The 27890-nt window shown below is 52.3% G+C and overlaps 1 protein-coding gene across 11 annotated transcripts in view; it reads left to right on the forward strand.

Moving 5' to 3' along the window:
- The window catches only part of AGAP1 (ArfGAP with GTPase domain, ankyrin repeat and PH domain 1), a 569465-nt gene extending 541786 nt beyond the window's left edge, over positions 1-27679 (forward strand). For all 11 annotated transcript variants that reach the window (XM_027537985.1, XM_027537986.1, XM_027537988.1 and 8 more), the window contains 2 exons: positions 17040-17295; positions 19575-27679. In XM_027537985.1, coding sequence (XP_027393786.1) covers positions 17040-17295; positions 19575-19778 — 460 coding nt within the window. In that variant the 3' untranslated portion in view covers positions 19779-27679. The remainder of the gene's footprint in view (positions 1-17039; positions 17296-19574) is intronic.
- Positions 27680-27890: the final 211 nt, after the last annotated feature.

Genomic DNA, 27890 nt, shown 5'->3' on the forward strand with positions numbered 1-27890 from the left:
TTTACAGAAAATGCCAGTTAATTAACAGAAAGAATGAGAGAATGGGAGAAGGCTCTGTCTTGCACCTTGAGAAGGTAATCACTGATCAGGGATCACCAAGTGATGCCACGCACCTGGGGTAAGATCCAGAGGAACAGGAGACTCACCAGCTCGAGGTATCTGCCTCCAGATCACTTGCTGGTTGTCAGGGGAAGAAGGTTCCAGACAGAGGACAGCACTGGGCGCCCCACTTCAGCCCTGTGCTCAGGCATCAGGGACCAGCCCCCCGCTGCACCCCCTGATTGATGGGGGTGTGCCTCGCTCCTGTGTAGTGTTCTCGAGAGAAATATGTGACCTGAAGAATCAGACAAAACAGGGTGGGGGCCTTCCACAGTAGACATAGCTTGGAGTACTTGAAGCAGTCAATGTAATAAAAGACCCAAGTGTGGGGACAGAGTTTGCAGGGGACTGTTGTCCAATTAGAGATGGAAGAAATGGGGTGACCAAGAGCATCACCTCTTCATTGACTGACTTAGGAACTGGAAGAAAAATTCAACTCTAGAGAACATTTGGGGATCGTTTTAAAGTGAAAGCGTTAGTCATTCAGTCGTGTCCCACTCTTTGTGACCCCACGGACTGTAGCCTGCCAGGCTCTTCAGTCCATGGAATTCTCCAGGCAAGAATGCTGAAGTGGTTGCCATGCCCTCCTTCAGGGCATTTTCCTGACCCAGAAATAGAACCTGAGTCTCCTGCATTGCAGGCAGATTCTTTACCATCTGAGCCACAGGAAAACCATATATGGACCACACTGATTAGTATCACTAATAATATTATATTAATTTTAAGTTCCTGGGATTTAATAATATGAGCCATCAAAACACAGGCCCGAAACATCAAAGACTCACACAGCGGTGTCCACGTGAGGGAATAACAGAACACTCAGATTCTGGATTTTATCTTTAATTGTGACAAAATTCATATAACATAAAATTGACTATTTTAATCAACATTAAGTGTACAGTTCAGTGGCAGTAAGTACATTCACATTGTCATGCAGCCATCATCACCATTCTTTCCAAAACTTTTTCATCTTCCCAAACCAAAACTCTGTCCTCATGAAACACCAAATCCCACCCCTTCTCCCCCAGCCCTTGACAGGCACCCTTCTATCTTCTGTCTCTATGAATGTGGCTGCTCTCGGGACCTCATGTAAGAGGAATCATACAGTATCTGTTTGTGACTGGTTTATTTCACTTAGCCTCATGTCCTCAAGGTTCATAAATCTTGCAGTCTATATCAGAATCCCCTTCGTTTTCAAGGCTACATGATATTCCACTGCATAGACACACTACATTTTGTTCCTCTGTCAATGATGTTTTCAGTTGCACCTTTTGGCTATTGTGAGTAATGCTGCTATAAACACAGGGCTACAAATATCCCTTCAAGAACCTTCTTTCAACACTTCTGGCTATAAACCCAGAATTGGAATTGATGGTTGTTGTTGTTGTTCAGTCGCTAAGTTGTGTCTGACTTTTCTCAACCCTGTGGACTGCAAAATGCCAGGCTCCTCTGTCCTCCACTGTCTCCCAGATTTTGCTCAATCCCATGTCCATTGAGTTGGTGATGCTACCTAACCATCTCATTCTCTGTTGTCCCCTTCTCCTGCCCTCAATCTTTCCCAGCACCAAGGTCTTTTCCAATGAGTTTTCTCTTTGAATAAGGTGGCCAAAGTATTGCAGTTTCAGCTTCAGCATTAGTCCTTCCAATGAATATTCAGAACTGATCTCCTTTAGGATGGACTGGTTGGATCTCCTTGCAGTCCATGGGACTCTCAAGGGTCTTCTCCAACACCACAGCTCAAAAGCATCAATTCTTCGGCGCTCAGCTTTCTTTATAGTCCAACTCTCACATCCCTACATGACCACTGGAAAAACCATAGTTCTGACTGGATGTACCTTTGTCGGCACAGTAATGTCTCTGCTTTTTAATATGCTGTCTAGGTTGGTCATAACTTTCCTTCCAAGGAGCAAGTGTCTTTTAATTTCATGGCTGCAGTTACCGTCCATAGTGATTTTTGAGCCCAAGGAAAGAAAATCTGTCACTGCTTCCACGTTTACCCTTTCTATTTGCCATGAAGTGGTGGATCTGGATGCCGCGTCTTATGTTTTCTGTGTGTTGAGTTTTAAGCCAGGTTTTCACTCTTCTTTTTTACCCTCATCAAGAAGCTCTTTAGTTCCTCTTCACTTTCTGCCGTTAGAGTGGTACCATCTGCACATCACATCGGGGGTGTAGCTCAGTGGTAGAGTGCATACTTAGCATCCATGAGGCCCCCAGTTCAATCCCTGGCATCTCCACTTGGAAGTGTTTCTTTAGTGGGTCTTCCCTCATAGCTCAGTTAGTAAAGAGTCTGCCTGAAATGCAGGAGACCCCAGTTCAATCCCTGAGTCAGGAAGATACTCTGAGAGAGAAAATGGCAACCCACTCCAGTATTCTTGCCTGGAGAATCCCATGGACAGAGGAGCCTGACAGGCTACAGTCAGTCCACAGGGTCCCAAGAGTCGGACATGACTTAGCAATGAAACTGCCACCACCATCTGCATATCTGAGGTTGTTGATCTTTCTCCTGGCAATCTTGATTCCAGCTTGTGATTAATCTAGCCCAGCATTTTGTATGATGTACTCTGCATAGAAGTTAAATAAGCAGAATGGCAGTGTACAGCCTTGTCATACTCCTTTCCCAGTTTTGAACCAGTCTTGTTCTATGTCTTTTCTAACAGTTGCTTCTTTAGCCACATACTGGACCCTGCAGTAATTCTTTTTAATTTTTTAAGGATCCTCCATACGATTTTCCCAGAGTCTGGATTTTTGACACATTTAAACTAAGAGTGTTGACTGTCTTGATGAAATCCTTTTTTCTTTTTTTCTAAAAGGCTTTTTTAAAAGTCTCTCAAACATCGTAATGCAGAAGGACAGATTGGAAGAGCATGGTCTTGGGAGCAGACTTGCCCTGGTCCCCCAGCTGCCTCAGCGAGTGGTCCTGCCCTGGACAAAACCATCCACAGGAAGGGATTGGGCAGATGGGGTTTCCCAGCTAAGTCAGGTTTTAAAATGTTCTGGGGTGATAGATGTGGAGTAGTGGCTGGTTCTTCACTTGACCAAGTTAGGAAATTACATAAATCATTTACCATCACAGTGATTCTGTGAAAGTACACATTAGCGTCCAAAGGGCAGAAAGAATGTAGCATCATAAAACTGCCTTAAAAATTTTAAAAATCTAGCTTTATGGAAACCTCACTACAGTGAATTGGTGATAGCGTTGCCACCAGCAATCCTTGAAAGCATCTGGCCCATCCCAGGCCAGCTAGAGAATTGATGGGGCTCAGTGCAGAATGAAACTGTGGGGTCCCTGTCCAGCAATTATCACGAATCTCAAGGCAGCAACCACAGACCATTAAACTAAGCACAGGCCCCTTCTGAGCTCAAGGTCCACCTGAGGGCTTACACCCACATGGAGCCAGCCCTGGGCGAGTGAACCCCTGAGGTCTTCTTTATGCCAGTGTTCCAAGATTCCCTCTCCAGGAAAAAGCTGAGCAGATAGAATCCCGTGTCACCAATGTTTTAATGTCTTAATATCAAAGACAGTGCCACTGGGCAAGTTTAATTCCATGTCAATTGTGAAAAATAAAACATCTGCTCTGTTTCTGCATCCTGATCCATTAGATAGAGGTTTGGTGATTTTAAGGAAAGGATTTGTCTTGTTTAATAATAATGCTTTCCTTACTCTAGAGAATTCACAAATTCACATCACTTCTGATGCATCATTCTTATGATCAGCTCCACCCCATCACAACCAAATTTAGAAGAAGAAAAAAAAATACTACCTAATGGATGTGTAGATTGGGGCCTGATGTTTTCTGAACATTTAAGATTAGTTGAGAATGAAAAACCAGCATTATTCATTTGTTGGATCTTCTCTAAGAGGGGTATCTAGTCTTTAATAAAATTTCACTTGTCGTTACACTGGCGTGGAATTCATCTTGCCTGGTGTGAGTAGCTGCTGGCAGACCATCCCCACTGTAAGGAGTGTGAGTGTGGATCAAGCTGCCACCCAATCACATTAGTATCTTTCAGCATGTTTCTATGTTTTCATAGTTTGAGAGAAAAATAACATGCACGTATGTTTTAAACGCCTCCATCCATTTGCAGACTTTCTGGAATGCTTTTCCTCTTTTAAAATCTGTTTTGTTATTGTTATTATTGTTTTGTTTTTTCCGCATTGAGGAACCACGTGACTCTTCTTCCAGTCCCCTTCTCCACCCACCCCCTCAGAAAAAAACTAAAAGGAAAATGAAGATTCTTTGCTGTTCAGAATCATTTGTCTTATGTCTTAAAAAAGTAATAATATTACCAAGAACTGTAGTTCTTAAAACCACTTGGCAGTTCTTACTAGAAACCTACTCAGACCTCTCCCTCACTTTGGGTTGGCACTCAGTAACCTTCGACCTCTGTCTCTCTGCTTAATGACCACTTAGCCAGCAGTCACCAGGTCACACTTGGCCCTCTGCCTCTCTCCATTCTGTCCCTCAATTTCTCCTTTAAGAGCCGAAGAGCTCTGGCTCCCTGGTGTTTAAGGGGCACTGGCGCACTCCCAGCAAAGGCTTATATCCATTTTACAGTATTCCGAGCGGAGGAAAAGGGCCATTTCTCTTCCCTTATCTGTTTATGATGTGATATGTTCCAAAGCCAGTCCCATCAGCCATGTTATGGTGAACTTAATTCGCTGTGATGGGGGTCCAGGCACCAGGGCTGATGCGAGTACCACCGCCGTGCGTCCCGTTTCATGCCACATTACACGGAATCTCGGACCGCCTCACTTGACTGGCTCGGGCTTCCTCGCGCTTGGCACAGACTTATCGGGATTTATGCTTTTGAACGGTTGTCCGCATTTTTCCTAATGTGGGACTACAGAAACATCCGGGGCGTGTGTGGCTTCTGCAGCTCAGCTAGGGTGACTGTGTGAAAACACACACTCAGTTTGCAAATTAACTCACAAACTTAATTTGTCAGACTAGCTTTGTGCAGAATAACAGAGGTGTCTGTACTAAAATCCCAGCGAGATGAAATATGCCTGTGAGTGGAAATGACAAGGAGAAGCACAGAGACGAGAAAAGAGTTTGAGTGAGTGGAGGAGGGCTGATACGGCGAGGTCTCCTTCCCACTCCTCATGTTTTGTGGCCTTATTTGTCCATGGGTTAGAAAAGAGGGGGGCAGGTTTAAAACATAAAAAATACTTTGAATAAAAATACTGAGAACTTAAAAATTTGAAAAAATGTTGAAAACATGTCATGTGCTTCTGGAACGAATCTGACGTTTGGCCTTTTTCTGCTAGGATCACGTGCTTCCAAAAGTGATTGTTATAAGAGTTAGACTTTCTCTAAATTGCTGTCAGCCTCCCCATTCTGCCTCCTCACGTCTCCACCTGCCCCCTGAACCTGGCCTCTGGGCACCTCACTAACTCCCCCAGCTCTGTCCATTGCATCTGGAAGACAGCCCCCACCCCGCCCCACCTACCTTTTCTAACCTGGTGGCCTCCTGAATGATCAGTGACAGGTTTGAGACAGGTGGGCTACGATTGCAGGAACCAGCAGGTAAACACAGGCTGTTTTCTTTCCTTCTGGGATGAATTTTTCCCATGAATGGAGCCTGAGAAAGCAGTGCAGGTCACTCGCAGCAGGCCAGCGGGTAAGACCCTCGGTGGTCTGCCCGGGGAAGGGCTCAGTGACTCCCCTCTTCGGGTCCAGGTCTGGTAGCAGCGGGGCAGCATCTGTATGTTGGAGAGGCCCGGCAGCTGCATCCTGGCCATGTCTCTGGGCATCACCGAGCTGGTTGAGAGCTGTGAGTGGGTGGCCGCCCTGGGTGCCACTTGATGTACAGATGGATTTGTCCAAACGGAAAGCTCAGGGGAGGCGTTCCTTTGTGTAGATCCGATGAGAGGGGAGATGTCTGGGGCGACGTCGCGGCGCTCACCCAGTCCCCAGGCAACAGCGAGGACCTGCCATCCATCATTTACCCCCAGAGCAGACACCCCTGGGGGCCTTAAACCTCCTCTCCGGGAGGAAATCGGGATCCCCAAGAGGCCGGGTCTCTTCTTCCCTGAGAGCAACAATGCATCGCAGACTCCTGACAAGTTGTGGAGTTGAGCCAGTGTTCATTCATGAATTCACCTAATACCTTCTCTCTCCCAGGCCGGCGCAAGCCAGTCACCCAGCCTGACTGCTCCTTTATTCCTGCTTGGAGGTTCTGAAGCAGGTTGTCTCCAAGGTTTAGAGGGATGATGTTGTATTTGCACCCCTGCTTGGATCCTGGGATGTTTTCCCACTCAGCCTGGTCGAGTTCCAAACAGGCAGGGGCTGGGAGGCTCCCGGTGCTCGTGACCGCAAAGCTGCGAGGGCCCCGGGCCTCCACCTGGACCTCAGCCTGAGATGTGGGGGGAGATGGGCGCACGGACTCACGCCTTCCAGGACGACGCAGGGCTGAGCCCGCGTGTCCTGGGCCTACCCCTGGACAAGGATGGCACTCCTGGGCTTCCCCAGGCCGGCCCCTGGCCCCACACCCACCCACTCCCAGCACCTGCCTCCTGGCGCACTTGACTGTAATAAGCCTAATACAGTTGACTTTATTTAATTAATAATGATCCTCTTCTGTTCCTCTGAGCTCATAAAGCACCCCGCAGGTTGGCAAAAACACTCATAATATCGATCCAGAGTCAGGCAGGATATTTATTTTGTCTTTGCCCCGTGAGCATAAATCCTTGTCCGTCCCCTCCTGCTCTCCTCTGCGTGTGGAATTTACAGTGGCCAGTTTCTTAAAAGCTTTCGGTAATTAAGGAATAAACAGCCATCGGTCTTTGTTGGTCCTCCTCCTCCTCCTCCTCCTCCGTCCTGAGCCCGGGCCCCCTTGGCAACGCGGCCAGGGGAGAAGGCATGCGTGCGGGGCTCGCAGCGGGCCGGGGTCTCCCCCTGCCGAGAGAGGAAGCCCCTCTGTTTTCCTAACATATTGTTCCAGCCCCCTCTACCACGCCTCCCCTCCCAGTTCCTGTTTTGCTTGAGGCCAAAAGACACTTGGGAAATTCCTTGCTGCTAGCTAGCGCTCTTCCTGGCCTCTTGGGTCACCGTGAAAGCTGTGCGGGTCTCCTCCAATTTCCCCTCGTCCTCCCTAAGGACATTCCTCCACTCCAATATACTTGGCTACGGAAATCTCCTTTAAAATCACCATTGAAAAAAATCCTTCCCCACCCCGTGAGCGGGGGGAAAGCAAACAGATGTTTCTGAAAGGAGCAGGGTGACGAGCACTCAGGAAGTTCTTGGCCCTTTAGCATTTGGGACGTGAGTTTCCCATAAAAATGAACGCATGAGACTTGACTGCGTGGGCTTTTGGGAAAGGCTGTTCATCACCCCCCAACCCCGATGTCTTATCCAGAGAAAGCCGCGTTTGTGGAGACAGGAAGGCCGAGGCCAGAATCACCGCAGGACCACTCCTGACATCCTCCCAGAATATCATCCGTCCTGCCTCAACGACAGGCAAGGACCTGGGGGCATCCGGTCACGGCTCCCGTGTCTGCCCCTGGTGACCACACAACGGAGCTGAAAGCCAGTCAGAAGCGTCGTGGTTATTTACTAAAGCGCTGTTTTCTGGGAATCCAACCCATTAACCTCGTCACCCCCTTGGCAGCCCGCTGGACCATCCCTGCCAGACCCCGGATGCAGCTGGTGGCAATGGAGTGGGTCTGCATCCCCCCAGCCACCCAGCGCACGAGGGACCCACCGCAGCAAGAAGGGTTTCTTTAAAGAGGGTGGCCCAGATCCGGTCCGGGCGCCTCTCACTCAGCCCCGAGGTTCCCCGAGGGTCTTTGAGACCCGCCCTGCCCTTTGCTGCTTGCCGACAGGCGTTTGTGCTGCTCAGGTGACGTCATTGCACCCACAGCGACAGGTCCCCCGGGGACCCGGCTTCTGTCCTGAGTGCTGGCATCTGCATTGGCTTCCATTCGCACAGCCCCTCCACCGCCACCCCATGCCCACCCCTCCCTGCCAAACACACATACATGCACTGGTGATTTCCTTTCTCTTCATTCCCAAATAATTTTTGGTAAGGAAAAAAAAAAAAGGGAAAACAGCCGGATTGTCTGCATCCATGCTCAGTCGCTTCAGTCATGTCTGACTCTGCGAGCCCATGGACTATAGCCCCCCAGGCTCCTCTGACCATAGTATTCTCCAGGCAAGAATACTGGAGCGGGTTGCCATGCTCTCCTTCAGGGGATCTTCCCGAGCCAGACAGGTTGTCGAGATCAGCGCTTTTCCTCTACAAAGATGAACACGTTCTAGACCCAGTGATAAAGATGTTCTTGATCACCACTAAGCACTTGGCCTAGGAGATGTGTCTGGAGGGGCTGGACTTCTACTGAGTAATTTAAAAACCTGTCTGTGGCTTGTGCTGCCCTCCACCCTGGGTGGTACAGCTCAAGATTCTGCAAAGTAACTCACACCTAACCCTCCACCAGGTGCTGAGATGGCTGAAGAGAGCAGGCAGGCAGGGTGCTGGGGACAGAGCTGGAATCCCACAACCCAGGAGATGCCCTTCTAGACAGGGTCAAGTGTCCTTACCTGGGAGGCAGCAGAGCCCAGAGGAAGAGCTCAGGCTGTGAGCACCAGGGGCAGCCACTTAGCCATCACAGGTCAGGGACCCAGCAAGACTTTCTTCACCTTGTAAAGCGACGAAAGTCAGCTTCTCTGGTGGCTCAGGGATGAAGAGTCTGCCTGCCAATGCAGGAGATGTGGATTCCATCCCTGGGTTGGGAAGATCCCACGTGCTGTGGAGCAACCCAGCCTGGGTGCCCCAACTACTGAGCCGGTGCTCTGGAGCGTGGAAGCTGTGACTAGAGAGTAGCCTCTGCTTGTTGAAACTAGATGAAAGTGCACACAGCAATGAAGACCCAGCACAGCCAAAAATAAGTAAAATAAAATGAGGGGAACGGTGGCAGGACCTACCCACCAGGTCATCAGGGTAAAACTGCATAATTGCCCAGCCCGACAGCTAACACGCCAGCAGTATCTAGTAAACATCAGCTCTGATGCTGCTGGGGATTTTCCTGGTGTACAGAGCAGAGTCCAGCTATTTAACAGTGACCTGTCTGTGGATCGATCACCAGAAGCCCGTTGCTTGGCCCAGGCCTGAATTAGGAAATAAAGGTCAAGAAAGGATGAGGAAGGCCAAGGTTTACTGTAAAACAGAAGCAGAGATTGACACATACCCGTGCGCGCTCCATCACTTCAGTCGTGTCCAACTCTTTGCAACCCTGTGGACGGTAGCCCGCCAGGCTCCTCTGTCCTTGGGATTCTCCAGACAAGAATACTGGGGTGGATTGCCACGCCCTTCTCCAGAGGATCTTCCTGACCCAGGCATCAAACCCGCGTCTCCTGCCTGGCAGGCGGATTCTTTACCACTAAGCCAGTTGGGAAGCCCGTGTATATACCAGCTATATACACATATACCGTAACTATACTATGCTGTGCATACTGTACACAGCCCTTGTATATAGTAGCATATACACACTACTGTATATAAAATCGACAACCAATACGGACCTTCTGTATAGCACAGGAAACTCTACTCCGCACTGTAACAGCCTATATGGGATGAGAATCTACAAGAGTGGATGTATGTGTATGTGTAACCGATACACTTTGCTGCACACCTAAACTAACACAACATTGTAAATCAACTATACTCCAGTCACATTTGTTTTAAAAAAAGAAGGAAGAAAGAAAAAACTACACACACACAAAAACCCCAGCGAACGCTGTTGAGGACAAAATGCTAGTCACGTCACACGCGCGGCAGCGCTTCCGCTCCCTGGGGTAAGGCGGCCCCGGCCCCCGTCCGGTGGCTGAACTGCTGTGACAGCCACCCTTCCCTGACGCCCCTTCGGTTACGTGAGGGCAGGTGAGCCCTCGCCGTGGGCGCTGTCCCTGTCGTCAGTGTGATCACGGACACTGCCGTTGCCTGGCTGGTCTTGCCCAGGTGCCACCCTTGGCTTCTGGATGCCTGCAGACCTCGCCTGGCTCTCCAATGACCCTGTGTGCCCCCAGAGCTGAGCTCTGCAGTGGCCTTCTGGCATCCAGCCCAGCAGCCTTCGCCCCTGTGGAACCGGCCCCAGGGACCCATGGGGCACCCAGCCCGGCCCACACATGGGTCACTGCTGCAGAGATTGGAGGAAAGCGCTCCTTCCCCGCAGCCCTGACCTCACACATTTTCTTCTGCAAAACACAAAGGGTCATGTCTTGTCTCTGATCTCCCCTGTCATCATCTTCTCTTGACTCTAACCTTGATTCTGTCGTGGTCTGAGTTGGCCATCCTTGCCATGTGGGCGTCACCTGGTGTATTTTATAGGCCCCAGGAGTTACACTCACACCACCATGGACAGGAGGGGACCAGAGCCAGCGCTCGTCCACGCTCAGGCCCGCGTGGGCTAGAAAGCCCTCCTGCCCATCCCATCAAGTCCCCACCAACCTGAGGGCTTCCTCCTCCGCAGGCCAGTCTTGACGGCCCGTGTCTGGGAAGCTCTTCCCAGCTCCCCAGCCAGGGCCACTCCATGCGCCCTGTCAAACCTGGATGGTGCGGGCTTCCCCAGCCCTTTACGTCTGGCTGCCCCAGCTCACAAAAGGAAAAGCCACGTCCATCAGTTACAGAATCCACCGGTTCCCCCACTGGCTGAAGCCTGGTGCAGAAATGCCCGGTCTCATTTGTCCTGAAGGCTTTCCTTAATGTCCTGACTTCCCCACGTAGGGCCACACCTCCGCTGCCACACACACATGGCATCCAGTTTCTGACATGTAGTGGAAGTGAAAGCCGCTCAGTCGTGTCCGACTCTTTGCGACCCCAGGGACTAAACAGTCCATGGAATTCTCCAGGCCAGAATTCTGGAGTGGGTAGCCTTTCCCTTCTCCAGGGATCGAACCCAGGTCTCCCACATTGCAGGTGGATTCTTTACCAGCTGAGCCACAAGGGAAGCCCAAGAATACTGGAGTGGGTAGCCTATCCCGTCTCCAGGGGATCTTCCCAACCCAGGAATGGAACGAGGGTCTCCTGCATTGCAGGCAGATTCTTTACCAACTGAGCTATCAGAGACACATAGGTCACTCGTAAAAACGTGGCGGGTGCTCCGGGGTCAGGCATCGTCAACAAAGCCAGGTACTGTCGTCACCATGATCACCATCGCCTTCAGCACCGTCTCAGGAAGCACGCACCCACATCTGGGAGTCAGCACCCCCTGAACTGATGCTCACACTTGATTCTGCCCGCCAGGCCCTAAATCTGCGGGTTGCAGGTAAGGCGTGCCCCTGGGACTGCCTTTTTGGCTCCTTGGCCAAGTCTGCACCCCTCAAGGTCACGCGTGTGGCAAAGCCTCATCTGTCAGGCTGCAGGCCCAGCGGACCCCGCAGGACTCTGGACTCAGGGCCTCCGGGACCTCGGATCCTGGATTCACACACCAGGTGACTTCCGGGGCCCAGAGGGGCCCAGCAGGTCACCTGGAAAGGGCTTCCCCTTAGGCAAGAAGAAGAGGAAAACATTTATCGTTGTGCCTTCGGTTGCGTCTTGCCTTTCTCTTTGGGGGACCGGCCGGTGTCTTTCTTCTGATCAGTGGCCCGTTCTCTCATTTTCCCTGCTCCCTTGCGGTTGATTTATTTAAAGGTGTGTCAGCATGGGGCTCAAATGAGGAGCAGCCGGGCCTCTTCCTCTCTGCTGACGGCCGGCCGTGCCAATAATTCATTTTTTAGCTCATTAGCTAACGGAGGCTGTGAGCAGCGGGCCTCCAGGGGACTGGAATGAGGTGAGGTGATCTACTGCTGGCTACACTGCTCTTGAACTGGCCTTCCTTGGGGAAAATGAGAGGCTGGGCTGAGACGAGAAGCCGGGGATCCCAGAGTCACCATTGGGGTACCTGTGCTTTGGTATCGTGGTTTCTCGGGGCAGTTGGTTTTAGACAGGCTGTTCTAGGGACTTCCCTGGTGGTCCAGAGGTGAAGAATCCGCCTTGCAGTGCAGGGCACGTGGGTTCGATCCCTGGTTGGGGAGCTCAGATCCCCGTCTCCACGTGCCACGGAGCAACTAAAGCCCGCGTGCCACAGCTAGAGATCCCAGATGATACAACAAAGATACCATGAGCCGCAGCTAAGACCCAGCACAGCCAGATGAGTAAATAAATAGAATGATTTTTTTTCTGTCTTTTAAAAATTAATTCGTTTATTTTATTTGGAGGATAATCACTTTACAATATCAGGGTGGTTTTCGCCACACGTCGACACGAGTCAGCCACAGGTGCACAAAGAAAGCTCGTAAGAAAGGAGTCGCTGTCAGAGTATCTGTCCTCCACACGTTAGCTGTTGGCACAAAAGCCACACGGAGACGATGGCCATGTGGCTGCCCAGCGTCGGGCAGACCAGCTGCAGTAACAAAATACCGTGAACTGGGGGAAGTGGGGGTGGGGGAGCGTTCGATAACAGAAACCTATCTTCTGGAGCTAAGGCCAGCCTCACCCAGTTCCGGAGACTGAGAGTCCAAGGTCAGGGTGTGGGCAGGGCTGGTGGAGGCCTCCCCCTGGCCGGCAGACACCCCTGCTGGCTCTGTCCCCATGTGGCCTTAGCTCTGGGCACACCGAGAAAGCTTCCTCTTCTTATCTGAGGACCACAACCTCATTCAACCTTAATTCCTTCCTCGAAGTTCTGTCTCCAAATACCGTCACACTGGGAGGTGGGGCTTCAACACTTGGATTTGGCGGGGAGGGGAGGGCCAGATATAATTCAGCCCAGTAGCATCCAGGATGGCTTTAGATATCTCAAGGCCGTGGGCAGAGGCCCACCAGACTTGGCCCCAGAGGCCCTGACAGCTTTGGGGTGGCTTGAATTTGCTGAGCACTCATCACCCCAGTCTCTCAGGCCCACCTGCACCCAGGAGTGGGAGGCCCGCAGGTCCCCCCTGGGTTTATCAAGGCCTCTGTCCAGGGACCCCACCCCACCCTGCTGAGCATGTTGCCCAAGAGAAGCTCTTATCTACAGGCACCTTAAAGTACCCAGCGGGCGTTTCAGGCCCCACCCTCCAGCCATCAACTCCGCCGTGTCACCCAGAACACCCCCACGGTGAGCTCTCGCGTGCACGGTTGTGGCAAGAATCATGAGAGATGTTGGTCTCTTCAATCATCCCAACGCCCACAGCTGCTGTTTTGCCAGGTGAGCACGGCGGCCAGGCAGAGCATCATCCAAACACGAGACTTCGAATCCCAAAGCCACCTTGCCTGCTGGAGATGTCACTGTGCCCATTTCACAGGTGAGGAAACAAAGGCCCTGGAAGTTACTGAAGTCGCAAAGGGCTGCAGCACAAAGGAAAAAATGAAGACCTAAACCCCAGCCTCTCCAACACCGAAGACCGCAGCCTTTTATCTCCGTGTCAGTTCTCTTTTGCCTCCCTCTGGCCACTGCAGGAAGCACATAGCATTAAGCTTTCCTCCCCGTGTGTTAGCGTGGGCAAAAATCACAGGACATGGCCTGTTGGTATTAAGTGGTGTATCAGGGCTTAGTTGTCCCACGGCATGTGGGATCTTAGTTCCCCAACCAGGAATTGAACCCGTGTCCTGGTGAGCTTCCGTCTATGGGGTCGCACAGAGTCTGACACGACTGAAGTGACTTAGCAGCAGCAGCAGCCCCTGCATTGGAAGGCAGATTCTTAACCACTGGACTATCAGGGAAGTCCCAGAGTCTTCCTCTTAAAGAAGGCTCCCCAAGGGAGTTCCCTGGTGGTCCAGTGGTTAAGACTCCACACTTCCACACAGGGGACAAGAGTTTGATCCCTGGTCAGGGAACTAATACCTCACATGCCTTGTTGCCAAAAAAATATATATCTTGAACCTAATAAAAATAAAAATGCAGCATATCAACTTAAAAAAAAGAAGACACCCTAAATGGTATGTGCGTTTAGCCCCACAAAACCTGGACCCGCCTTTGTTATGTATTGGGAACCACACTGGTTTTTAAAAGCAAAGGACAGCTTAAATGCACTCATCATTCAGATGCCTGTGAGTTCAGTGAATACAGGTGAGCCTGGGAGGCTGCGGTGGGGAGGGTGGGACTCCCCCGGGGAGCACTCTGACCACAGGAGAGCAGCCAGAAGCTGTGGGTCTGACCTCGTTCTTTGGCTGGGGTATTCGCACATGAAAAGAAAATGGGATAATTGCAGTTAGCGCTGGAGCTCCTGTATTCCATCCTCTGGTTTACCCCTGAATGATTTGGCAATGAGTATTAAAATCAACCGGAGCAGAATAAAAGGCATCTGATTTTAATGCCAACCAAAAAAAATGAGAACTAGCTGATTGGAACTTGAAAATCTGGATGTATGCTCCCCCTCCTCCACTGTCCCTTTTCATTTAATTCACGTTTTGCTCTTTGGCGATTTATGAAATGCATCAACATATGCTTAATACATTTTAAATAAGGTTTTTAAATAACATGAAAAACACAGCCAGTCTTGGGTTTTTTGTCTTTTCTCCTCCTCTATTTTCCAAGATGTTCCCGGAGCTTTTGTGCCCGTCCTCTGGCCCAGGCGAGGGGTGGTATGCAGCCGGCCTCAGAGCTCTGGGTGCGGGTGTGAGTTCTCAGCTGCGGCCACGTGTTCCTCCTGGAAATCTCCGAATGAAAGGGTCGGGGGTCGCTCTGGGGTCACTCGTATGGACCGGGAAGTGAAGCAAAACTAATCCAGATTTACTCCTGGAAGAATTTGTTTGCCTAAGTATTTAAAAACAGATTAGGGCTAACCCGACACTGGATCACTAGGGGCAATGTAAACACGGGTAAAAGGTGTAAACAGGGTCTTTTTTTTCCCTGGAAGAAAAAAGTGTCACGGTAACGAGTTTTCTTTCTCGGGCCTGGCGGAGGCCCCAGGTGATTCCTCTGAGCGGCTTGTTAGCTGTGTACCGCTGACACCCCCGAAGGAAATGCTGAGTTTTAGGGGAGGGCAGTGGCGGGTCCCTGCATGTGTAAGTCTCCACGGGTAATCTCTGTCCCTTCTCATCCGCAGGGCTTCCGTTTCTTCTCTCATCAGCCTCAGCAGAAAGCATCTGTCGGGCCTGAGATGTCCCCCCCACCCCGCCGCCAGCGCCACCCCCACCCCAGCACCCCTGCCCCGCCTCCCTCTGTTCCCCGGACGCTCTCATTTCAAGAGCTCCTTGTGAAGTCTCACTTCAGTCTTTTGCATTTTTTCTGCCCCCCTTTCTCCCCCACCGCCAGCAGCGCTGTGATCTTGAGGATCGCTGAGTTGTTCTCAGTGGTTTTCACCCCTTATTTGAGGAGCCAGAACTGAAATCCACAGGTAGCGCCGGGAGGGCAGGAGCGGACGGCCGGGGCCCCTTCCTTCCGGCCCCTATAAGCACACCTTGCTGTCTGTTTCTCTCTTTCTTCAGCTCTTCCTCCCATCCTGCCCACCCCTGCCTTCTCCCAGCCCTTGGTCCAGTGTGTCCAGCTGCTCTCTGTCCTCTTTGGAGCTGGGGCGGGGGCGGGCTGTGACCACACCCACCCAACCAGGGTGGTGCTTTGGGGGAGGGGCAGCTGCCATTCTCAAGGCCCCTCCCCCGAGACCCCCACCCCCTCCATCCCGGATGTCCTGCCGTCTGCACCCCTGCTCAGCCTCGGGGAGCCGCCCTCCTGCCTGTAGACTAGGCCCCATCACACTTTCCCTCAGAAACCCAGCTGCTCTTTAGCAGGAAGGGCTTGGGGGGGGGGTTTTCTTGACTTTTTTATGTGCTTGAAAACTTTTTATTATTGGAGTATAATTGCTTTACCATGTTGCGTGCGTTTCTGCAGTACCGCGAAGGGAGTCAGCTACGTGTGCGCAGGTATCCCCTCCGTCTTGAGCCTTCCCCCACAACACCCCACCCCACCCCACCCATCGAGACCCCGTAGAGCTCCGAGCTGGGCTCCCTGCGCCACATGCAGCAGCTTCGCGCTCGCTGTGTCACACGTGGTACTGCGTGTGTCGGTGACACTCTCCCAGTTCGTGCCCTGCCCCCCACCCCGCCATACTCACGGGTCCATTCTCCGCATCCGCGTCTCTATTTCTGCCCTAAAAAGGAAAGAAACTGAGTCATTTTGTAGAGACCTAGATGGACCTAGAGACTGTCATACAGCGCAGAGTAAGTCAAAAAGGGAAACACAAATATCATGCATGGTGAATGCGTGAATGTGAAGGACTCGTGGACGCCCCGCACTGGGGTTTCCCCAGGTGTTGGGAGAGCAGGCAGTCAGCAGGAACATGAGCTTCGCTTGGGTCTCTTTCCCAGTCTCCCCGCTGGAGTCGCTGCTCTTTCACGTGTGTTCTGCAGCCACATTTTCTTCCCCGGGAGGGTGGAGCGTATGGACTGGAAGTTCAACACACACGCCCCTTCCTGGGCAGATGCTAAGCCCTCAAAGGTCACGTCGGGTGGGGGAGTTTGCCTGCCACCCTGCCCGGGGGATTCCAGCCAAGTGCTCTGGGATTCCGGCTCCGACCGTGGCTGCTCAAACCTGTGGCTCGGGCCTCTGGCCTGTGGCATCCACCCTGCATGGTGCAGGCCCCGGGTAGCACAGGGCGCTTCTTCTGGGGCCATGAAAAGCAAAAGAAATCAAGCCCGACCCCTGGCTCTCACACCTTAGGGAGTCAGAATCCCCTGCAGGGCTGGTGAAAATGCTTCCGTCAGGGGATTCTGGCGGGGGGGGCGGGGCTGGGATGGGGCCTGAGAATCTGCATCCCTAATGGGCCCAGGTGGTGCTCCAGGTGGGGATCACTTTGTACGCTGCTGGGCAGGCTTTCCTGGAGGCCTTCCTGGTTCTGGTGAGCACACCTGTCTCCTCCGTCCCCTCTCCCCTGGTGGCCTCCTGGGCACGCACCACACAGGCTGGTGGCGGGGCAGAGGGGTCGCCTCCGTCCTCCCCCCCCCCCGGCCCCGGGATTGTGACCGTGCCGGTCTGCTGGCTCTTGTAGGGAAGAGAAGGAACGGTGGATCCGGGCCAAGTACGAGCAGAAGCTCTTCCTGGCCCCGCTGCCCTGCATGGAGCTGTCCCTGGGCCAGCACCTGCTGCGGGCCACGGCCGACGAGGACCTGCGGACGGTCATCCTGCTGCTGGCACATGGCTCCCGGGATGAGGTGAACGAGACCTGCGGGGAGGCAGACGGCCGGACGGCGCTGCACCTGGCCTGCCGGAAGGGCAACGTGGTCCTGGCCCAGCTGCTTATCTGGGTAGGTGGCCCAGCGCCCGCCGGGGAGCCCGAGCGAGGCGGGTCCTTGTGCCGCTCCCAGGGGGAAGGCGGTGGGCACCCACCTGAAAAGTGGGAAATCTTAGGAATCGGACAGTTAGGATTGAGGTGTGGGGTGGGCCCCCTGCCTTTCAGCCCACCTGTGTGGGCTGAAAACCCACCAATTTAAAAGGAAGGAATGAACTCAGGGGGGTGTGCCCCCCCCAATGCAGGCAGAGTGCTCCACTCTGCACAGCACTTGCTGCAATTTATGCCAAGTTCATCTTTGCAGTGATCCCCTCGGGTCAAACTTAGTTGCTGATGACCCTGTTGTTCCTTTTACAAAAAACTCCCATCATTTTTGAGGGCAGAGGGGTGGAGAGGGTGGATATAACTGGAACAGTCGGTGTGGTTTTCCCATTACCATCCCTTTGGGTTTTTCATTCACCTAATGCAGAACTGTCGGACCCTCCGCCTTGAGATTTGACGTGGTAGGAGTTTGTCAAAGGGCTTCTTCTGATTAATTTCTACTTCAAAAAGTTTATCTTTTTACATTTCTGTTGAGGCATATGCCATGCAGCTGGAATGGGGAAAAGAAAGGGAGAACATCACGGAGCTGCTTCTGAGAAGCCCACTCATCCTCCACGGCAGCTACCTGCGCACCTCTGGGGTCCTCGGCCAGGGGAGTTCCCCCCATTCCAAGGATGGCAGAAAGCTGGACTGAGGGGGTCCCTAGGCAGGAAGGGGTGGTGTGTGCTCACAGTACTGGGACCCTGTCCAGAAGCAGGGGGCTCATCTCCTCCTACCCCCAGGGCAGGGCATGGCCTGTCCAGCGCAGCCGAGGAGGATGCTACATTCTACATATTTTCCCTGACTCTTGGGAGAATTAGATGCAGAGGTATCAGAATCACTCAGTGTTCAGCTTCCTGTTATAAAAGCAATTGCGTATGAATCTGCTGGGGCTGCCCTGACAAAATACCAGAGACCAGGGGGCTCAAACAGCAGAAATGTATTTTCTCGTGGTTCTAGAGGCCAGAAGTCCAAGGTCAAGGTGACAGCAGGGCCTTTTTTCCTTGAGGCCTCTCCCTGGCTTGCAGACAGCTGACTTCTCACTGTGTCCTTGCCAGGCCTTTCCTCTGTGTGTGAGCATCCCTGGTGTCTCTCTTTTCTTATAAGGACATCGGTCACATTGGATTAGAGCATTACCCGTTGACCTCAGTTAACCTTAACTATCTCTTTAAAAATGCTGTCTCCAACCACAGGCACGTTCTGAAGTACTAGGGGTTAAGACTTCAACATAAGAAGTTGGGGGGGGGCGCGGGGAGAAGACGGTTAGTTCCATTAACAAATCATATGCCATCTTTCCCCCTCACATTGGCCAAGAGTCCCTTTCATGCTGATGCTTCCTGAAGACAAGAGATGAGACTCTCATCCATTGTGGTGGAAGAAGTGATCGTCAGTCCACCCTTTTTCAAGACCTGGAAGCTCAAAAACATAGGTGTAATTTAATCTTGTTATTTCCCCTTCTAGTCATCACTCTTGACCATCAGAGATCCTGAGATAGAGTCAACAGGAGGACATACATCACAGCAGTTTATACCAATGGCGACTTGACCACAAAATGTGTAGCCACCAAGGACAGAGGAACTGAATTACGCTCATGGGGAGCAATACTGTGTGGCTCTTAGGAGTCACGCATGTGAATAAGTTTTAATGACCTGAGAAAATGACCAGAGCGCTGTGTTCAGTAAAAAAAAAAAAAAGATACAGATAATTTGTGCCAGTTTAATCTCAGTTACCCATATATGCATTTAGATCCAAAGGAAAACCGTTAGAAGGAAATCACTGAGATGTTAACCAAGATTATCTCTGAATAGCAGGGTTATAAGTGATTTTTTCCCTCTTGTGCACTTAGGTATTCCTTATGTATTTCCTACAATGGAAATGAATTGCCTCTGAGATCCTAAGAATGATCTTGTGTGTTTACAATGGGAAAGTCAAAACAGAAATAGCAAAACTAGAATTATCCTTGGTCCATTTCTGTTGCACAGGGGACGGGCTTTAGATGCAGAAAGCACATTGTTTCCTTAAAAGAATGCACCTGGGTGGGGAGCGCGGGCTGCCAGGCTGACCCAGCAACACTGGGCACTGGTCTCCCAGCCCTCCGGGAGCGCATCTCCGGTGCTGTATCCACCCAGCTGTGCGCACGCGCACACGGGAGGGACCCCACCCGCCCGGTCCCCTCCTTCCCACTACCCTAACACGGCTCTGTTGCCTCCACAGTACGGGGTGGACGTGATGGCCCGCGACGCGCACGGGAACACGGCTCTGGCCTACGCGCGGCAGGCCTCCAGCCAGGAGTGCACCGAAGTCCTGCTGCAGTACGGCTGCCCCGACGAGCGCTTCGCGCTCATGGCCACCCCCAACCTGTCCCGGAAGAACACTAACCGCAACAACAGCGGCGGGAGGGTGCCCACCGTCATCTGAGGACCGCGGTGTGCCCGCAGCCTCCCGCGCGCGCCCTGGGGAGTCACCCACGTGAGTCCCGTCGGGTCCCCCTCACTTCTCCTGGTGGTCCCCGGCCACGCACCCACCACCCCCCCCCCCACCTCACCCCCAGCAAAATCACAAAACCCAGATGGCCCTCGAGGGGCGCGAAGAGGCTGCAGCGTCGATTCCTTTGCATAGACTACCCCCGACCGACAACACAGGAGCGGCCGGAGGGCCTGGGTTCTTGATGGTAGCACACCGGCGCCCGGACCCCTGGTCCATCCAGCGGCCGGAGAAGACGGAGCGCGGCACAAGGGGCGGTGGGGGGGCGGGGGGGCGGGGGAGGGCGACGCAGCCAGCAGAAAGGGGGTGACTCTCCTTAACTGGCAGTTAAGCACATCAGTACATTTCACCTCTACCAAACGGAACACTTGGATTTCATCTCTTCTCCGAGGAGCTTGACGGCATAAATCAGAAGCAAGCAGAGTTTGTCAGGTTTGAAGCCCCTATGATGGTATGTGTCAAATCAGTTGTAGCTAATCTGTCCAGGGAGGATACTGGCTTCATTACGCTCGTGTAGTTGAGTTCTTCCAGCATTACCGCTGCTTAATAGAACATGATTACTCATCACCGGGAAGAAAGCGTATTAGCGGCGGAGGTAGTTACACAGCACGCTCGGGTGATTGCCACGATGTGATCGCAATATTCTGAGAAGCCGCGTATTATCCCAGACATGTTCTCCCAAGCCCTTGGAGCCCTCCTTTCTAAATTCACTGTCATAATTTAGTATCTGTTTAATTTTTCAGTCCAAAGAGAGGAAATCAGTTGCTGAGTATTATTTGACTGCAGTCTCCTTGGTGCAAAAACAAAATGGAAAAAAATAAATAAGTGACTTGGAATTTCAAAAGGAAACCACAGATTCCGCTAACCACGACATTTCAAGCACACTTAGTAAACTCAGCAAATGTGTAAAGGCTATTTTTATTTTTTTTTTTTGCCCAAACCAGAGAGATATTTTTTGTCCTTCTGCCAAGGTGGATGTCTTGGGTCTCAGTCACTCCGGGGCCCATGCGGCCCAAGTCACACAGGCCTCTGTATTCTGTCTTTAGATGAGATGTGTTGAAAATCTATTTGAATAAAAGAAGTTCATAAATATGCATTGATTTTTGTACAGACAAATGGCACCTCTGTTAATTTATAAATTGAACTGGATGTGAACTAATAATATGCAACTAGTTGAGACAAGAGGGTTACAGATCATTGTACATGGGAAGTACTCCCAGCAGTAAGCACTTCCATTAATGTGATATACAGCTTGTAAAAAGGAGCACATCAGAATAAGATGGCGGTACCATTTGCTTATTAAAATCAAGAAAGGGGAGGAAAAAAAAAGCATACTGGGGGGGAAGAGGCACGTGATTGCTCATTACCAAAAGCATGATCACTATCCGACTCTGCTTTTGCTAACTGCGAGGAAGTGCTGTGTTCAGACACAGGGGACTCTCCAAACCCCAGACCCTGGCGCTTTGCAAAGGGCCACCCTGATGACCGCTGCCACTGTGGGGGCACAGACTGACTCATGAGACTCCCTAAGACTTTTTTTTTTAACCTGGTGGCCAGGCCCACCATTTTAGTACATCACCCAATTTGCCGTCATCGTGGTTTCTGGCTGCTTCAGACTTCGGCCACCTCCAGCATGGTGGCCAAACATAACCAACCAGATGGCGACACCTTAGGTTAAAGAAAGGGGGCGACTGTGCCTTGAGCCCCTTGGATGGTGCCCCCTTGAAGGATAGCACAGGATTGGCAGCACCAAAACAGGACCACGCTCCCCCGGCCGCCCCCGGGGAAGTCCCTTGCTCTCATATATGAAACCTTCTATTTTGTAAGAGTTTTTCCTCTTCTTTCACTTAAAAAAAATTAAAAATAGGTGGGGGAAAAAAATAAAGCTTTACACAGTTTCTACGTGGGTCACCGTTTCACAGGCATCTCTCACCTGGATGTAGTTCGGTGGAATCCGGGCGTTTCCCAGGATAAACAGGTGCACAAGCCACCGGCCTGGGAATCTTGAGGACAGGTCCGTAATCCCTTCTCCGCCCGGTTTTTAATTCTGTGTTTCATCACTGTGTGGTTATTTTAAATGTGAATAGAGGGGTTAAAAAAAAAAGTCTTTCCTATTTTTGAAGAACGCATTACTGTTCTAATCCAGCCACACCCATTGGCACCCCCGCCCCACGTTAGCATAGATGTTATTATGTAGTGAACGCAAATAGAGTATAAACGAAATTATTAAATTATTTCATTGTAGTTACTTCCCACCATAGGAATGCTTTATCATAGGGAAGCCTTCTTTTGAAAAGAAACGGAATTCCTTGTAAGGCTTCTCTTCGGGATGTATATGAGTGTGTACAGATTATTAGATGTGTTTATAATATAATATTTTCCCAGATGACTTCTGTTTTCACTTAGCCTTTCACAACCAGTATGCTAGGCTGGTTTCTTCCCTTCCCCCCCCCCCCCCCCCCCCCCCCCGGCGCTGGGGCTTCATTGATTCCTCTCTAGAAAACGTGACCCCTCTCCTGCTATTTTTAGCCATGGTGATCTGCTCCAGGAGGCGGCCTGCTAAATTGTGAGCCCAAGTTTTGGCAACAGAGGAGGTGGTAGTGGGTTTCAAGGGTTTTCTTTTAAAATGAAGGCAGCTCATCTGTGTTTCAGCGTCAGACTAGAAGTCCTTTCTCTGCCGACAGTGTTCTCATTCCCATCTTCAAGCCTCGCTGGCACCAAGGCCAGAGGAGCAAGGATGCAGGGCCCGTGTTAGACATAACCAGTTTGGGAAGGGAGTCCCGTTTTCATGGTTTATTTCCATGTAAGTTCAGGGACATGACGGTGACCCAGGGAGTTAACTGCTGTGGAATCCATGTAACCTTTTCTATTCAGAATTGAAAATTTTTCCTTGACCCGAAACCCACTGGCCAGGGAAGGCGTGTGGTCAGGTGGCCACTCATGAGGGCCCCTGGATGTGTCACAGACCTCTCTGGATTTCTCCAGTGGCCAGGGAAGCCTGCAGAGAAAGGAGCCTTGATTTCTGCCCGTGCGCACGTGCACCTCGAATTCTAGGCTGAACAGATGGATGGTTCCTCAGGCCAGGGTCCCAGGGCCCCCCTCTTGTCCCCTGTCTTCCCCAGGAGATGAATGGTGAGCATCACGGTCACGAGTCTTTGGTCCCAGAAGCAGGTGCAGCCCCCTGTCCCCCAGGAAGCCTCCCCGCAGTGTGGAATCACCCAGAAGGCAGGTGAGGGCAGTGGAAGCTTGCTGACTGTGGGGCCCTCGGGTGCAGGAGAGAGCTGCTCTTCCTACATTCCTCGGGCTTGTGATCCTTCCATCAGCCCCTTCCTGCGGGGCCCTGGGCCGTGGCTGTGACCCTAGCAGCCCCCTCCCCTGAGGTTCCGCACAGCCTGATGGGTCTGCTGGCGCCCAGCCTCGGCCTCCAGCATCACCTGGGGCTTCCCACTTGTGTGCCATCCCCACACATCCAGAGTCATGTCCCGTGCTTGCACAGGAGCTGTCACCGCTTCATTAGGGAACAGTCCGGTGAGAAAGGCAGCCCCAGGGGCTGAGCAGACCTGGGTTCACCTGGCCTCGCCACCCCGCCATGGGCAGCTTCCAGCTTCCCCGGGTCCTTCTGCAGCGGTGAAACCCAGTGGCCTTGCAGGGTGTGGGTCCCATGTGACGAGTGCCGGCCCAACACCTGGCCAGGGGCTGGCTGCTCAGGACATAGGGGTGTTTATTAAGAACAGAACGCGGACGGGACAGGAGCCAGAGGACTAGACCGGAAACCCAACCCCCCCACCCCCTCCCCGAGCTGGCTGCACGGCCACAAGCCAGTGTCCCCAGGAGTCGGCGGCAGAGCCCACTTGCCAGACCCTCTCATCCAGGCCCCCCTGTCCCTGCAGAGCCCCTCAGTGCCCCTTTCTGTTAATGCATCGGGGGGGGGGGGCTCTGAGGGCCACCCACCCCCAGGAGTGACCCCACTTCGCCCCGCGCCCTCAGCCCACCCACTGAAGTGCACCCTCCACCTCTTCCTCTGAGTTTGCATTTCTAGGGAAGGACAGCTGGGGGTCTCCCTCACACCATTCACTCCGGCAGCTTCAGGCCGCAACCACCCCTCTCTCTACCCCCAATCTCTGCCACGTTGTTGATGCCACAAGCCTGCCCCCTGCAGATGCCTCCTCCGGCGCCCAGAGCCCCGGTCAGTGTCTTTGCCCTCAGTTCAGTTCAGTCGCTCAGTTGTATCCGACTCTGTGACCCCATGGACTGCAGCATGCCAGGCCTCCCTGTCCATCCCCAACTCCAGGAAAGCTTGCTTAAACTCATGTCCATCGAGTCGGTGATGCCATCCAACCATCTCATCCTCTGTTGTCCCCTTCTCCTCCCGCCTTTGATCTTTCCCAGCATCAGAGTCTTTGCCCTGCTTCCCTTTAAAACTAGAGCTTCTTACAGGGCACCCTGGGCTGGCCAGGGTATGGCCTCAGGCTCCACTGTCTGCCTCCCTCCTCCTATCCACCCCGCCTCCAGCCTTCTTCTCTCTTTCTCTCTCTCTCTCTGTCCCTCCCTGAGCCTGTGTGGTTGGTCGGTGAGCACCCACCCTGCGGAAGCTCGCTTCCTTTTCAGGGGTGACACTCGCCTTGTCCCACGCCTGTCCGTGGTGGCCACCTCCTTCCCCTTCAGAGTGGGCCCCGCCTCCTGCTCGACCCACCCCCGGCCCGAGCTGTGCTCCTGGGGGTGACGTGGGCTCCTGTGGCTCCCACCCCGCTGGTCCTTTCCTTGCGTGTAGAATGTCCTGGAAGCAAGAGGGGGCGCGCCGCCTTCCCGCTTGGGGAGGCGCGGAAGCCGTGTCACATTGGAGGGCCTCTATGAGCAAGCCGGGCCGGGTCTCCGAAGCTGCTCAGGAAGCACAGACGGTGGGAAGGCAAGTCTGCCCCTCCCCCTCAACCTGCTCTGTTTACACCCCTCCAAGCGCCCTCCAAGGTCATCGCGACTTTTCCAGAACTCCCCGGGATTGTATTTATGTCCTTCAAGCGCACGAATTGAGAAAGCCGTCAGGAAGGAATTCAGACAGAAAGAAACGTGCTGGAGAGACACATCTTTCTTCCCCAGGAAATATAATTTATTTCTAACTGCCTGCTCATACGTGGGTCTCACATTGTGAAGTCGTGTCTCGGAGTGATTTTCACCCTCATCCGTCCCCAAAAAAGCTACATAAGGGCCTTTGGCACGGAGACTCGCGTTTTCCTCTCTTAGCCGTTAGTCAGACGTGCCTCTTTGGACCACGCCCACCCCCCAGGGACTGCCCTCCGGAAGTGGTGGTCGGCGGGCCTTCAGGTGTGGGCTGCCGAGAAGGGCGTGGCCTGCCCCTGCGCTGCGCAGCGCGGACGGCTCCTTTGTTGTTCAGGTTTCTAAATCAGGTCACCCATCAGTCAAGACCTCGGATTCCTTCCGGTTATGCAGATGAGAGAAGCGGGGAGGGGCGGGGATTGGTCACTCGGGGTAGATGCTCTCTGAATCCCGTCACTGCCAGGAAGTCGTTCCAGGACCCCAAGATGCTGTGAGGTCCAAGAGACAAACATTACCACTCAGGGTTTGCAGCCCTGTCTGTCTCAGCCACCTAAGACATCATTATCTCCAAAGCATAGATTTTCTTCCCCTTAGAAAACAAACGCTGTCTTGAAATAGTGTTGTTTTTTTTTAATATGAATAAATTCCCTGTCTCATTTTGGGTATTTGCTGATTTTAAACAGAGCAAACCCTCTTTTCCAGTTTGGCTGTTGTGGTTTCGGTCCGAGTTGAAATTAGAGGATGTCTCATCAGCAGGGGATTCTGTAAAACAAGAAGGTCTGTTTTTAATCCGTGATTTTTTTTTTTTTTTTGCAGCCCATGCTTTAGATGTATTTCTGTTTCACCTGTGTAGTAGGCACACTCCCCAAAGCAAGGCAGCCATGACCATGAACTTGAAAACCTCTCCTCACCGTGTTTCACTTAGGGTGTGTTGTGTTTTTTTGTTCACCGCATTTGGTTTGGGGGTTTTTGCCTCTTTGGTTAAAATGTCCTTATCTGAGGCCTTCATCCCATCTATCCAAAAAAAAAAGGCCTTCAGTGCCAAAGAGAGGGCAGGGTTGGGGCAGGTGTGCCCAGCAGAGACTCACAGTGGTCCTGAAGGCTGTCCCCAGCCCCGGGACACCCAGCACCAGGCAGGTGCTGCCCGTGTGCAAGGTGAAGCAGGGTGCCCGTGTGAGTGAGGTGGGCTTGAGGCTTGTCTTCTGTTGGGTCTGACTGGCATCTGTCGAGAGGGACCTCCTGAGGGTCTCGGTCAAGGAATAGGGGAGAGCCTTGCCCATCCTCGAGCATTTAGGAATGATCCAGATTTCAGAGTCAGTGAGCATTCCGTGACCTTCATCTTGAGATGCAGATGAAAGAAAGGAACCAAATGAGATGCGGGAAGGCTGGGGGATCTTTGAAGTGCAGCAGACCCCCTCAGCGCAGTACCCGCTGTTGGGCACAGTCGCCCCAAATCAGACCACGCCCCCCATCTCCCTACTGCCAGGCGGCATCCACACCAGCCCAGAAGCTAACGTCTGAGCAGGTTCAGATACCCTTGTAAAACGGAGAGACTGCCCAACCCCTGGAGGCTCACACTCAGCACTGGCTCGTGGAAGTTACAGGGGTGTTGGGGGGTGGACGAAGGACGTCCTGGGTCTCCCCATCCCCCCGTCTCCCCAGGACGCCTGTGTTAGAAACCCTGAGGGCCTGGCTTTGTGCAGAGACTTTGGTGGGCAGCCCAGTGTACTTGGGGGTGCACCTGACCATGCGTTAAGCCACCTAGGGAAAAGGCACGTCTTTCTGGGAGGACAGACGCTGGAGCCTGGAGCCGGGGAGGCCACTGACACTGGCCACGTGAGCACGTCACGCCCCTCCCAGGCCCACCCCAGGGTCCTGGCCCCTTCATCTCCAGGACTATTACAGGCGTGCTGATGGACTCGAGTGGCTAGGCAGAGGGTACCCTTAGAAACTGCTTTATGGCCGTTCATGCATCTTGGTCTTAGAAATAACACCTCCTCCAAATGTTGAAAAGCAGCACAGTTTCTCTCCTCCAACCAGGTTTTTGCGTCTAAAATACAGCAAATTCTTGAGGCTCCTGCCCGCATCCTGGCTTAGCACCCAAATACTGGTGATGCTGTGCGCCCTGGATCAAAGGCGTGCGGGCTGGCGGCCCTGGGAGGGCTGGTATTCGGCCATGCCAGACACTGGCACCACCACGTGGGTCCCAGGGAGCGGCTTCCTGCCCCAGACAGACCCCCGCTCTCCTGTCCCTGACTTGGAACCAGGTTCCCATCTTGCAGCTGGGTGTGTTACCGAGAGGGAAGCCTGAGCAGGTCAGAGGTGACGACCGAGAGGCATTCTGGGGAGTCACAGGGAAGGCCTGGATGCGGCGCATTCTAGCGCATTTCTCTCTTTCTGTAAATAGCCGTGTATAGAAGATGGAAGAGTAGCCTGGGGTTTATCCAGAGATGAGTTTGTTTTTTTTTGTTTTTTCTTTCGGTTGTTTTTATATTACCTCATTCAGCAAGTTTATGTTTCACAATGACTCAATGACGCTTTATTTATATTGTTTGTACTGTAATTAAAACCATTGACAGACATTTCACTTTGCTTGTTATTTCATATGAGCTTGTTTTGATTAAATATGCCAGTTTGTATTTTCCTGCCTTGGGATTTTTTGTGTCAGCTGTACAGTATTCTAAGGGGAAAAAAAAAAGAAAAAAGAAAAATGTGTAAAGTAATGGAGAGAGGTGGCTATAGCGTAGAGGCCTCTTTCTAATAAAGAAATGGAAATATGTCTACCTCGCTTCTTTGGAGGTTTTCCTTGGGTTTTGGGGGTGGGGAAGGGCTGGAGGGGGAGGGTTTATTTGTCATGATTAATTGGACTCACTTACCAAAGGGATTCTCTTAGGGTCAGACAGCCTCTTGCATGAGGAAACTGGCCCAGGGGCTGTAGTCATGGCAAGAGATAAAAAACAAGGAGCAGCTCTTCTGACTTTTTTTATTTACGAG

The sequence above is a fragment of the Bos indicus x Bos taurus genome, chromosome 3 (genome assembly GCF_003369695.1).
Source record: "Bos indicus x Bos taurus breed Angus x Brahman F1 hybrid chromosome 3, Bos_hybrid_MaternalHap_v2.0, whole genome shotgun sequence".
In the NCBI taxonomy this organism is placed as follows: Eukaryota; Metazoa; Chordata; class Mammalia; order Artiodactyla; family Bovidae; genus Bos; species Bos indicus x Bos taurus.